The sequence below is a fragment of the Astatotilapia calliptera genome, chromosome 12 (assembly GCF_900246225.1).
Source record: "Astatotilapia calliptera chromosome 12, fAstCal1.2, whole genome shotgun sequence".
In the NCBI taxonomy this organism is placed as follows: domain Eukaryota; kingdom Metazoa; phylum Chordata; class Actinopteri; order Cichliformes; family Cichlidae; genus Astatotilapia; species Astatotilapia calliptera.
Genome location: NC_039313.1, coordinates 18,562,677 through 18,576,247, shown reverse-complemented (window position 1 = coordinate 18,576,247; position 13,571 = coordinate 18,562,677). Strand labels below are relative to the sequence as shown.

The 13,571-nt window shown below is 39.7% G+C and overlaps 2 protein-coding genes across 5 annotated transcripts; one reads left to right on the top strand and one right to left on the bottom strand.

The window, feature by feature from the left end:
* Positions 1 to 2,128: 2,128 nt before the first annotated feature.
* On the bottom strand, positions 2,129 to 7,215 carry gltpa (glycolipid transfer protein a). 3 transcript variants are annotated; one of them, XM_026187881.1, is made up of 6 exons: positions 7,058 to 7,215; positions 6,584 to 6,711; positions 4,390 to 4,448; positions 4,185 to 4,318; positions 3,473 to 3,623; positions 2,129 to 3,370 (listed from the first exon to the last, which is right to left on the bottom strand). In XM_026187881.1, exons 2-6 carry the CDS (start codon positions 6,684 to 6,686, stop codon positions 3,188 to 3,190), a joined length of 630 nt encoding a protein of 209 aa, XP_026043666.1. In that variant the 5' UTR covers positions 6,687 to 6,711; positions 7,058 to 7,215; the 3' UTR covers positions 2,129 to 3,187. The 3 variants fall into 3 exon arrangements, with proteins under 3 accessions (XP_026043666.1, XP_026043665.1, XP_026043664.1); XM_026187880.1 differs by having other exon boundaries at positions 7,062 to 7,215; XM_026187879.1 differs by lacking the exon at positions 7,058 to 7,215 and having other exon boundaries at positions 6,584 to 6,770.
* A 602-nt stretch (positions 7,216 to 7,817) lies between these two features.
* On the top strand, positions 7,818 to 12,878 carry tchp (trichoplein, keratin filament binding). Of its 2 annotated transcripts, none has more exons than XM_026187060.1 (13): positions 7,818 to 7,955; positions 8,315 to 8,509; positions 9,271 to 9,481; positions 9,570 to 9,626; positions 9,978 to 10,046; positions 10,377 to 10,550; positions 10,647 to 10,759; positions 10,857 to 10,923; positions 11,015 to 11,187; positions 11,279 to 11,360; positions 11,459 to 11,644; positions 12,063 to 12,206; positions 12,296 to 12,878. In XM_026187060.1, exons 2-13 carry the CDS (start codon positions 8,319 to 8,321, stop codon positions 12,326 to 12,328), a joined length of 1,500 nt encoding a protein of 499 aa, XP_026042845.1. In that variant the 5' UTR covers positions 7,818 to 7,955; positions 8,315 to 8,318; the 3' UTR covers positions 12,329 to 12,878. The 2 variants fall into 2 exon arrangements, with proteins under 2 accessions (XP_026042845.1, XP_026042846.1); XM_026187061.1 differs by having other exon boundaries at positions 7,840 to 7,860.
* The last annotated feature ends 693 nt before the right edge of the window (positions 12,879 to 13,571 follow it).

The window sequence follows — 13,571 nt, the reverse complement described above, 5'->3', positions numbered from 1 at the left end:
ATAGTATTTTTGCATTAACAAGGTGGTCTCAGTGAAAGGGTGGCTGTCAAGAAACCATTCTTATGGAAGGGAAAGAGAGAGAAAAAGGCTAAGGTATGCCAAATCATACAAGAACTGGACTGGGTAGGACTTATGGAGTACTGAATTTCAATGTGAAATTTTTGGTTCAAATCATCGTTGTCAGAATGTACAGAGGAGGTCAGGGGAGAGAGGTGCAACAGTGTCTACACCCATCTGTAAAACACAGAAAAACTTGGTGCGTTTCAGGCCGGGATGTTGTAATCTTGTCAAAACTGATGAATTATGAAAGCAAAAAAGTGCAGTCAGACTTTGATCCACCCTGCAAAACCATCTGGAAAGCATCTGATTGGCAACAGCTTCAATTTTCAGCATGTCAATGATGAAAAATGTAAATTTGATAGAATTGTGCAAAGTCTGCTTTTTGCCTTATATGCTGTATTTCCATGAATATTTGCACACAGTTCAATAAATCACTGCACTTGTTTTCTTTTGCACCACACTATTCTGGAATTTTCATTTTATTTTGAAGGCATCTAATTTTATGCTAAACCAAAGCAGAGATTGAAAGTTAAGTTAATTGTTAACCTGGTTTTCTGTGCCAAAAACACATGAATGCACTGCTGAAACAACATACCTTCACACAGCAGCAGTTTGTCAGATTCTGACACTCTATTCCACTCTTCAAACTCACACAATGGAGCGGAGAAGAGTTTACTAAATTCCTATGAGGAGGGTGTGGCAAGACCAATAAAAGGAACATGAGGCGCTATACAAAAGAATAAGAATGTCTGAGCAGTTATCAAAACAAAGAGCCACTTCTTTTGATGTTGTGATTTACTGCTTTTAAAGCTGCTTCACTGTGTATAGTTTATCACTGACCCCCACATAATGTAAAAAAGCTTTAGCATTTAAGGTTAGCCCAAGCACTGAGATTGCTGTAAAAATAGAGATGTCTTATTGTAAAAATATTGACAAACAAAACTGTCGTTGGTGGTCACAGAGAAGATTACTATCAAAAAGTATTTCATTACTAGTATAGTACAAAATTTGAGCCACCCTTCATTTCTTTTATATTTTGCTAGAAAAATTGGAAACAAGTGCAGCGATTTAGTATAAACATTAAACGTGGAAACACAGTATATAAGGCAAAAACTGAGGTTATAAAATTCTAATGAGTTTGAAAGTCAGCATTTGGAATGGCCATCTTTTTCTTCAACATGACCTGGAAAGCCAAGCTTCCCTGTATCTTAATCCATGTTAAAAAAAAAATCCCGGTGAGGAAATCCAAGTAAGTTGATTCTGTTACTGTAACTAAAAATGTCACATTTAGATTCGTCACTCCATGAAACCTGTTGCCACTGATTTTCATTCCAGTTCTTGTGTAATTTTGGCTCTCTGTTTCTCTTCCTTAACAATGCCTATTTGACAGCCACCCTTCCACTGAGATCACCTTATTGGTGCAAAAATACTATTTCATGCCTATCAAACTGTGTTAGCGTTGGCATTTTTCAGCAATTCAGCTAAAGAAATAGGGAGAAATTATATGTTTTGTGACAGGCTGGTAGTAGACAAGTTCCTAAAGATAGAATTTAAGATAGTTTCTTTCCCAAGTTGTCTTTTAGGTGGAGCGACAACACTGGCTCATCCCTTGTGTCGGGTGTCTTTTTTATGCATAAATAGGTCATAGGTCAGTGTTAAGTGGTTTAGCAAACAAAAGCACTCCTTTGAAAATGATACGGTGCAAGGACTGGACTGAAAATGAGTGAAAAATCAGCCAATGGTTAAAGAGAAACTTTGAAAGACCTTCTGAAAGCATGGAGAACTATTGCTCAAGGCCTCCTTTTAAAAAATGACAAGAAAGTCTGGCTTCTTAGAAGCAAAATATAAAGAAATGGGGGTTGAACAATACACATTAATTACACACATTAATTACACACATTAATTACACACATTAATTACACAATGATAGGGAACAAATTAAAGAAGACAAATAATTTCACTGATAATCACACAAATTGTCATTTTTTTAATACATAATATGAAAGAACAATATTCGTTTTCTTGTACAGTACACACACTGCAACATAATGCAAGAAGACACACCACACTCATCAATCATTTGACATTTACTTGAAATTACTCCTTTAGAGATGTCAAAAACTGGAATGAAAAAGCTTTTTAAAATTATGCTTAAAGGGTAAAAAGCACCTTTAGAATGAGAAACATTGATGAAGCACTGCTTTAGAAAGACAGCACAACTTAGCATAGCAGCTAAGTATATGTTAGGCAGACTTTGCCTTTAATAGTGACGGACGTATAAAACAATAAAAACAATCAAACACAGAAAAGCTGACACAGTCGCTTAAATGAGCTGCACCTCCAGCTTAAGGCACAAACAGGTGTGTGCAATAGAGAATGTTCACGTAGAGCAGGAATAGAGAGAGGAGCCCTAAATACTGGAAGTCATGATAGTGATTGCTGGTTGTAGTGCAGGTAATGATTAAGTTTAACTCCAATCACAGACAGTGTTTGGTGGATAAGCTGAAACATATGGATTCTTCTCTCTCTGTAGTCACTTCAGTGTAACTACCATAGAGCCCTGTGTTAGAGAGATATTGCTTAAAGGTAGCATGACACTATGACAGTCCCATTATAATGGCAAAATTAAACCGTTTCCCAGTTTATATTGTTTCCTCCGTGTGATTAGAAACTTTCTAATTCATAATTAATCTTATATTTTGTGATGACTTGTTACAGGCTGATTAAATATGTCAGCATCAGATATCCCACACATTAACGTCTTGGTCCTGTCTGGTTAAGTTAACTTTGTATAGTTCTAACACATTTCTGTGTACTGAGTACTCATAAGAATAGATATAAACACCCAACAATAATTTAAAACCTGAATGCAACACGAATGTTCAAACACAGAGTAAAGAAATGCAATTGTTATGTAAAAACAATATTTACTTTATAGCTATATTTGGATTTCTCGTCCCAGAATCAAATAAGATTGAGGAAAAGATTCACCAGCAAAGCCGGAAGTGAATATTATGCTCTGTCACAGTGAGCTGTCTTTTAAACATGCGGACTGCAGAGCTGCTGAACATAAACGACTTAATGATTACATCACTCCCACTGAGGAAAACGCAGGGAAGTCCTGCATTCACACTGTGTAGTCTAGATCAGCATTCATCTTATTGTACATGTCGTATATAGCATCAACAGTTGCAGAGAAGTTGATGAGAAATTTTCTGATTTTTTCCAAGCAGTCCTCTTCCTTGACATCCCGACCCTTGGAGAGGGCTCTCAGGAAATCGGACTTATACGGAGCAGCAAAAAGAGCCGCCTATAAGAACAAGCACAGATTTTACTCACAAGCCTACGCGTCTAATGAGCTTATGACACATTTATTGTATAAAGAAAATTTTTGTAGCTACTTTGAATGCACCTTGAACAGTTGTTGCACAAACCAGCCGTGATATCTTTTAAGTGCTATTTCATAGGCTTTGGTGACATTGACTCGGATAAGGTTTGGATTGTTCTCGTCCTTTTCACCGTCCACCAGGCTCTGAAGGAAAACTTGGATGAATTTTAGACCCCTTTTGGACAAGAAGACATGCACAGTGATTATGGACGAGGACTTTTCTCAGCTTGACGAAGCAAGTGCAGCACAACAGTCTAAAACAGGGATGTCAAACTCATTTTACATCGATGGCCACATTAAGTGGCATTGACAGAAGAGTGAAACTCCACTTTCTGTCAATGTAAGGACTTTTAACTACACAGTCAGTCCCTAAGATATATTAATAAAAGATGAAGAAGTGATGTTTCAATAGAAAATCTCAGTTTTTATAATGATAAATGTGTAAAATTACAGAAAAAGTTCTGCTAGCACTCTGGGCTCAGAGTGCTAGCAGAACTTTTGCCGTGGTATTAATGGCTGTTGGGGATTCTTTATCAGCAGGAAAAGATGTCAAATTGATAGCTGAAAGTATTTTTAAAACAACATTTTAAAATATAGTTAAAAGTTTAAAATATATGCCCTCCTTCATGTTTTAGAAAATTGTCCACCGGGCCTACTTGGAGTCTTTGCTGGGCTGATTCTGGCCCCTGGGCCTTATGTTTGACACCCCTGGTCTAAAATGTAGAGTTTCTCACACCTTTTTAGCCACATAAGTGCCAAAGTTGCTCCAACTTTGGGCCATTCTCCTCCATGCATGTCCTTCTCTGCCTCCAAAATCTGCTGGAGAGTCTTGAACCGTCCGGGGTTGCTATCATAAACAGACTTGATTTTCTGTTAAATAAAACAGTTATTGTATCATTGTATCATCCATTAGCAATGTAGAAGTCAAGGGGCATACTTACTGTGATGTTACCCGATATGTCAGCCTTGATCGGTGCGAAAATAGTAGAGCCGAGGCAGTCTGAGGAGGAATATTTACACAGGCTGTGACTCGCAATTAAAGAAGTCAAAACTTATTTCCCCACACATGTGAACAAAAACTACGGAGCTCATATGAGATGATGAACATTCTCTTTGGAGGTAATCAACATCTCCTACTAATTAACACAAAAGCTCAATTTGAATCTGTATTAAACTTGACTTAAACTCCAGTTTGAATGCACAGGATCATCTGTGGGGACTTACGAACAATCTCACAACCCCTTTAGAAGTTAGATTTTTTTAATTATAGCTGTCCTTCAAGATTACAATGGAATCCCAAGAGCTTAATCCCATGTTTGCTATTTGACCTGTCCGTACTTGTAGACTGTTGAACAGTAATGTCTTTAAAAATCTAAGTGGTTTACACATTCGTCCCTGATTTGTTTCTGAAAGCAGACACAAATCCCTTTGGAGTTGCATCAGGCATCTGGTTTTTAAAAGAACTGAAAACTACCAAATCAAATAAATAGAGCTGTGTGCTGTGGCGACCCCTCGTGAATAATGATATAGCTTTAGTAAAATGATGGAAAAAGCATGTGCAAACTGCCAGTGGTTTTTTTGCACCCTCTGGTTAAAAGTTTTAAGCCTGTGTAACCTCTGACCGCACCCTGCATCAGTGCTGCACGGCAGGTATGTTGTAGGGTGACAGGTGAGCATTGACTCTACAACTATGATTATAAATAAATAAAGTGCAGGATTGTTTAGTGAACATTCGTTAAGAAAGTGTTTTTCCTTTGTTTTCCCACCAGTGACAGGTCAAAATGTGTGCGGTGACAAAAATCTGCTGTTGGACAGCGAGTATCAGACACATAACACTGTTTTCATTTGGTATCTGTTAATTAGGCGATGCTGAGTGAATAGTAATAATGAACAACAAGACATCTCGAGTGCGGACCTCCCATGGTTCATGGCTGACCTGCTAACACAACAGACAGCCTTTAGCTCTTGAGCTGTTACTGGAAACTACCCATGACTAAGCCTTTTCTATTGTGCAATGCAGTGTAATGCATCGCCACAACACTAATGGCATCATTTAATGTTTCAGATCCCTTTAATTTCCATACACTCCACGGGGAAAAGGTTTTTGTACTAAATATTGGACTTCTGAAACTAATTATTTATCTACTAATTATTTATTACTAATAACAAGCATAAAGTAAAACTTACTAATTGAAATGACTCAGAATGATTTGAGGCAAAGCCATGATGACATTTTACTACTAACTTTTACTACTACAGGTTAAATAACAAGTCTCTATTTAGATATAAATAAAAATAAAATACACTGGTGTGTTGAAACAAGACTAACAGGAGAGTGAACGTGCCAGTGGAGTGAAGTCTATTAGGACACTAATTAGGGAAGAGAGTTTCAGACACCTGTGTGAATGTACTATGAGTGTGCGGGATGGTAATGGCCTGTAGGAAAGTTGGCTCAAAAATTTCTGGGTCAGGAAGAATAATGGTGACAAGGAGGAAAGAGCCTAATATCGACATCAGACTTGGTTCATCTCAAGGGTTTCACGTGGCAAATTCAATGGAGGGACTTTGGCATATTAATAGAGAATGAAGCCGCACAAAGATGCCCTGGCGCACTGCGGCACCGGTGAATGGGCATGGGGAACTCAACACCGTACTAATCAATTTTCACAACTTAAAATCCAGGCCAGTGGAGTAAATTATGCATGCTAAAGGATTGTGGACAGGTTGGTGGAGAGAAACACGATCCAGAAAAGATTATCATTAGGAAGAGCAACATCGTTTTGTTAAACGAGATGGAAGTGTTGTGACAGATTTATCCTCACCACAAGTTCAGTGTTTAATAATCAGACAAATTCCAAATGAAGATTCACAGCAGTGGAAAAAAACACGTCCATTGCATGGGTGGTAATTTTAACGTAAACTGCACATTTTGTGCCTACTGGACCAGTTTAACAGTCCTGGAAGTATAAAGCACGATTGGTCCGTGGCATTAATCTGGAAGCCTTTGAGAGGTTAATCATAAAGCACCACAACTATACATTTTCCCTGCTGTCATCTATTTTTAAAATTCACAACTTCATTTGCAGTCCCATTAATGTAGTCTCCCCTGTGTTACACTGTGGAAACTTCACTTACCAAAGAATGGTGGAAGGTATGACACAGCTTCCAGAAACGGTCTTGTTTCCACTTGTCTGTCAGCTGGCAGCTGTCTGAATTGGTGCTCCATTAGCAGAGCCATCTCTTTAGTCCGGATACACTCCTAACTGTTGAAATGATAGCAACAGGCTGTCAGTCCTCCACTGCAGCTTCACAGTGATAGGAGGAGGAGAACACACACAGAGAGAGAGAGAGAGAGAGAGAGAGAGAGAGAGAGAGAGAGAGAGAGAGAGAGCGACATCTCTCTCTCTATTCACACACACACACACACACACACACACACACACACAGATAAATCTCTCTCTCACACACACACATAGAGAAACCTCTCTCTTTCTCTCTTTCTCACCCTTACACACACACACACACGCACACACACACACACACACACACACACACACACACACACACACACATCTCTCTTTCTCTCTCTTACACACACATGGAAGTCACCTACACTGAACTCCTGGCTGCAGAGGAGCTCATGTGATCGACATGTTAGTGATAGGTCCGGGCCATCGCCACCTGCCGGGGTAAGAGGGCGGATAAACGGTACCAGACAGAAGAAACAAGTCCAGAGTAAACAGCACCTGATGTGCTCCATCAGCTGACACTGGTCTTCCTCTGCGTTTAATCGCATGTGCTGCTTTGCTGCCAACTAATGGAGTCTGGTGGAATATCGCTCTTTGGTTCCACTTAATTTATCTGTTTATCTGTTAGTTAGTTATAGTTATCCCGGGATTCGTGCAAGCATATAACAACTATGTAATATCTTACTGTAAGAGACAGACAAAATAGTATCACACATGAACTCCGCAGTTTGGTATTTTACGTAGATTATTTTATTTTAGTCCTTTTTAGTTTTAACATTTTGTGTTAAATATAGTTTAGTTTGCAGAGTAGGTTTGCTAGTTCTTATTGTTAATTATTAGTTTCATGTAAGTTCTAGTTAATATTAATATTATTAATATCAGTGGTAGTAATAGTATTAGTGGTAGTATCAGATAGATGTGTCGAATCATATCTAACGAAAATTTAAAGGAAAGTTACAAAATTTCAACACACTGACCGAAGAGATAATCACATAAAATCATGACTTATCGACGACGACAAAGACAAAGAAAATTCAGTGGCGGAAACAAACTTCCAATTATGCGTTTCGCGTTTTCCGCCGCTAACTAAATTTGACCTTCACTTCATCCCGTAGCGTATGAGTAACTAGGAAGTGTATGTATCGGTAACTAAGGAAAGCTGTAGTGAGTAAATTTGAGCTTTCCTTGTTTGAAAGCAAAACGTCGATTTTTTTTTTTATTAAAAGCCAAGGGGAGGCAATCCAAGGTAGCACCGAGAGGTAAAGTGGCTGCTATCGGTGTAGCTAAACGCTCCTTATATCCGAGTGCAGACGGGTAGTTGGAGCTGGTAGTCTTTTGTTCTTATTGTTTTCTTTATGGCCATGAAATTATAATTTTTTCATGGGCAGATCACCTATAACAGTGGAGATATTGAGCTGTCTTCGGCGTCAGTATTTGTTAAGTAACTAGTTACTTTAAAAAAGCAGCATTAGTGAATATATGATGGGGCCAAGAGACCTTTGACTTGTGATGTCTGCATTCGTGCATACTGACTGGCTACATTCCCTAATGAAACTATGTCTGCACTGTTATTTTTAGCAAATTTAATATCAAGCTTTCATTTGTGCTAACTGTTCAGGTTCATGGCTCTGCCGACACTTTCGACCCGTGTGCCCAGTCGATCTCGGGTCTTGGCCGACCAGCTGGCCCGGCAGCGGGAGCAGGAGGCCCGGTGGCGGCAGCAGTGGGAGCTGCATGCTCAGTACTTCAGAGAGCAGAGCATCCGCAGCCAGAAACAGACGGTGTGGAGCTCCCGTCAATCCTACCAGCAGAGGTAACTTCCTCCAGCATAGATGCTCTCACTCACACGGTCTCCGAAACGTTACACAAATATTGAAGCAATCCAACTAAATAACTACACATTGCTTTATATTTGGTGATTTTATTTTTGTGTCCTCCTTTCATTTTCTTGTCATTAATTTTACATGATTGCCATAACGTACTCCAGCATTATCATCCTGTTTCTCCTTTATTGCCCTCGGAGATGGCTCTGTAAGTAATCACGCCATGTCATATATAAGTTTTGTGTTATAAAAAAAGTGATAGTACTTGACACTACTCCCTACCTATGGCAAAACTAGGCTAACCTTTATGTTGAAGTCTCGATTTTACAACAGCCAGATTGGTCTCATCTCAGGCTGGGAGCAGAAAAATCTTAAAATCTAAAACCTACAGGAATCCAATGTAGTAAAGCCAGGAACATCCTGGAAATACCATAAATACTGAAATTACAATAAATAAATGTTTTCATGAATTTCTTTGGCCTATTAGAATATGCTGGTATGCTAAGAGAAGTAGTGTTAAGTTGTTTGTTGTATTGTGAGTATACCATAGTGTATCTTCCTTTAAATCTGTGTAACAACATATATATATGTATGTATGTCATATTTGTTTGTCTGTATAAATTAGTTTAAAAAATAGATAAATAGCCTTATGTTATTATATTTACTGTGTTGCTCTTTGTCATCAGTTGACAAAAATGCTAGTATTTATTTAATTTTTTTACCCAAGCATTTTTCTTCTTTTTGTTTTCAGTATGTCAGCATACCATAAAGACAGACTGAAGGAAGAAAAGAAAGCCAGCTTGGAGCAGCGCAGGAATCGACTCAGGGTAATGCTGCAAGAGGAGCAAAACCAACTTGAGGCAGAGCTCCGAGAGATGGTGCCCGACAGGAGCACGTTGGCAAGTCAGTTGGTGCAAAAAAGTGAAGAGCTTCGCACGGCAAGAGAAGACAGAAGAAAGAAAGTTGGTGGAATATTGCCCCATAAATATTCACCACAGTGTTGTGCCATGTAAGTTTGCAATCCCCGTTCATTTTTTTTGTCATGCCTAGCTTGCACAGGAGCTGCTGAGGGAGCACTGGAAGAGAAACAACCAAGAGCTGAGAAAGGTAGGCAAGTTTAAACTATTGATGCAAATGTGACAAGTTGCCGAGCCCCATACCTCAGACCTCGAGGTGTTACCACTGATGAAGTGTTTGACGGCTTCAGGAATCTAGTGACCACCCCATACGTCTAGAGAGTTCACCAAGTAGAGGAAACAGACACTTTTTGTCAAGACATCCATTTGATCTGGAAACCTATATGGCCTGTGATGCAGATATTCCATGACTTTCTGTTAACCTGATTCCAGTGTTGACTTAAGAAAAAGAAATGTTCTGGTATCCCTTCCACCCAGGGTCAAGGTCATCAGTATCTCTGTCTCAGCTTTGTCACAACTCACTCTTTCAATCTGTCTGCAGCTGGAGTCAGGATTACATAAAGATCACATTGTCAGCCAATGGCAGGAGCAGATATCTGAGAAGAAACAGGTAGGTGGATCATTCCAGGCACCAGACAAAGTCAGTTATGTTCATTTCAGTGTTTTAATAACTTTGATAGCCAGTATTGAAGAAGTTGCTTCAGTACTTCATAGTATAGCCCTTCTCAGGCCGGTGTTGACACATATGACCCACAAGTCATTATCTTTTTATGTGGCCAAGTTTTTATGTAACACATCTATTTTTAATTGAACAGTGTTCGTGTACTCTGTGAGCACAGTATCACGGCCGCAACCTACTCTGGTCAGCCCCTCAAAGGTGGTGCATAATTAAGAAAGCTTTGACACTTACTGTAAGTGACCCAGCTTGTCAAACATGCAGAAAGAAGTGGCGTACCAGGAGGAGACGAGACGCTTTGAAAACGAGTACGAGAGGACCAGAAGAGAAGCTCTGGAGAGGATCAAACAAGCGGAGGAGAAAAGGAAAGACGAGGAGCGTAGGAGAGGGGAGGAGCTACGCAAGCAGATGGAAGAACTGAAGCTGAGAGAAGAAGAGGTATTCAGAGCATCAGCAAACAATTTCTTCTGTGCAAAACCACCTTTGCAGGCTTTTTTTTTGTAAACAAGATTATTTTTTATTTTTCTCTTACAGGCCACTCGACTGAAAAAGGAGCAAGAGGCTCTACTGTTGCAGCAGTGGGAGCTGGAGAAGATAGAGGAGGACAGGAGGAAGGCGGAGGAACAGAGGAAGAAGTTTGAGATCGGGTATGTGAAGCTTATTCTCCAGATGACCAAACAAAAAGAGTGGTATGATATTTCAATCTACTGAGGTACTTTACATATGGGATTCATGTTGCACTAGGCGTTTCTTGATCCGTCAGTATCGAGCTCAGCTGAGAAGAAGAGCCCAGCAAGTGCAGGAAGAACTGGTAAATACTTTTTTTACCTGCAGATTTTACTGTGTGATCATCCAGATAACTTCCCCAGACCTTTTCTTTGAAATCCTTTTTACGACACCAGGAGGCCGATCGTAAGATCCTGGCAGCCTTGCTTGAAGGAGAGGAGGAGGACAGGAGGCTGGAGACTGCAAGAAGGGAAAGAGCTGTCGCTGATGCAGCCTGGATGAAACGTGTGATTGAAGAGCAGCTGCAACTGGAGCGTGAGAGGGAAGCTGAGTTTGAAGTCTTACACAGGTGAGCGCCAAGATTTAGTAAGCCTCAACTCTCCAGAAAGGCGCACGTGCGGCTCTGTGAATACAAATCAATGCATCCCATTTGTTCGTAGGGAAGAAGCTCAGCATGTTTGGGAGAAACGAGAAGTTCAGTGGGAGAAAGAGAGGAAAGCCAGAGAACGGCTCATGCATGAGGTAAATTTCTCTTGGAGTAAAACTTGAAGTAAAGCTTAAAGATGTGAGTTCAAATAAAAGTTGTCCTGTTTTGGGTTTTTCCTGTCTTTTTTGATAAGGTGCTTGTGGAGAGACAGCAGCAGATAGAGCTGAAAATACAGAAGAACCGTGAGGCTCAGGAGGAATCTCTAAAGAGACGAGAAGAGCTTATCAAGGAGCTTGAGTGGGAGAGGAAATTCAGACGTCGGGAAAAGGAGCAAGAAGAGGGCCGAAGGACAGCGCGGATGCAAGAGATAAATGCTCAGGTTGGATACTTTTTATTTTGTTTTTTATGGGAGGGGGTTCTCAGGTTTATTTCCCCAACTATGCATTAACCTCCTAGGACCTGGCGTCCACATATGTGGACATCACATTTTGGGTTATTAAGACCAAAATACTCAATTTTGCTCTACAAGGGCCTTGATATCTACTTACGAGGACATTATACTGCTACTGTTCGATCGAAATTTTATACGAATATCCTCATTTGTGGCTCTCATTTTTCTTAGAAACAAAAAAAGGTAAAAAAAAAAAAAATCTGGTAAATCTTTGTTTTTACATTCATCAGGTCCCAATCAGCCCAAATATCAAAGAGAAATTAAAATTGCATGCCATGAAAGAGTTTGGTCTTAGGAGGTTAAATAAGAAATCATATGTGAAGCTGTTTGTTTTCATGTTATGTAGGTGGAGCAGCAACAAGAGGCGCAGTGGGAGGAGCGGTGTAGGAAAGAACAGGAGGAAGAGGAAGAACGGGAAGCCCTTCGAATCCAAGAAGAGGAGCTGAGGCTTGAGATGCAGAGGATCGCCAAGAAAGGATACCAGGACAAGGTGAAAGAAGAGTGAGGCAGCCGTATTCATGATTCCAAGCTTAAAATTGCTCTTTAATATTAAAATATGCTTGAAACCATCTCTTTCAGATTCACAGCAGGCCACGATCAGCCTGGACATGAGAGACCTGCCAGACTGAAGTGAAGCCGAACATGAGCTGTTGTATTTTTTCTGTTAGGAATTAGCCTTAAAGGATATTTCATGCTTTTTAAAACAGCCCTATGAAGACTTAAAGGCCATTTGTCACAGTAATTACGCTGTTGGTCAACACTGAGCATGAAGCATTATGTGTTGTCAAATGATTTCAAAGTGACAGATGCACAAAGAAACTCTCCGTCCAAATTCAGGACAAAAACGTCCAATGTTAAAGTTAAAATAAAAGCTCTCACCCATTGCAGTCTTTGAACACATCCTGTGGAAGCAGGCCTGCAGTGGAATTTGACTTTTGTTGTACATTAGTGTTTTTTAACAGCCAAAAGAAAACTTTGTCCTTTGAAAGGATAAAACGTAAAAAAAGAAAAAGAAAAGAAAAGTAGGCCACATGTGCCTCCTGTCATGCCATATTGATTTAATTTCTATTTGTTGGACTCGAATCGATTCGTCTCTGCTCTTAGAGCTCTTGAATGTCTATAAATTTTCTATTCTGTGTGTATTAAAGCTGTTGCAATCAAATCATTTGAGCATTTTGTATTTACAAACCACAACCAGTTATAGTTATAAATTAAGTTTATTTAGAAAATAATTATTTCCCCAAAATGCACCTTCTGCTGCATCACGCATCCCTGCACTCCATGCAAGCACAGAGATGGACGTTACTTAGAACAGATTTCAGAAGGAAAATGAAATCTGCAACACCTGGCGATGATGAACATTGGCTAGCACAGTATTACAGGATCCCATATGTTGCACATTACACACAAAACTAGCAGCAACAGAACGGAGCACAATACACATGGACATACATACAGTATGGTTACTAGCACTAAATATTAACACCAAGAGTGGCTGTAGTGTACAGTGCAATGGGTAGCCTATTAGAAACACACCAAATAATCCTAACTTGATGCAACAACATCTCGGTGCTGGTGAAGATGATAACTTGGCCCCTGAACAAGTGTTTCTTGCATTTATTGACTTGACAAATGGGCACACATAAATAGCTGCAGTAAGTGCACTGCAGACTGGATTACACTTGGGCAGGGAGCAGGTCATATTAATAACTTTTTTTTCCCCTCAGTGTAACAAACATTATCAGCATTGCGCTGAAACTGAAATGTGCGTAAAGTCTTCAACTTATGGAAGCTAACAAAACCGTACGCTCGTTTTTTCTTCCTTTTTTCATATTAAACTTTACAGTGTAGTGAT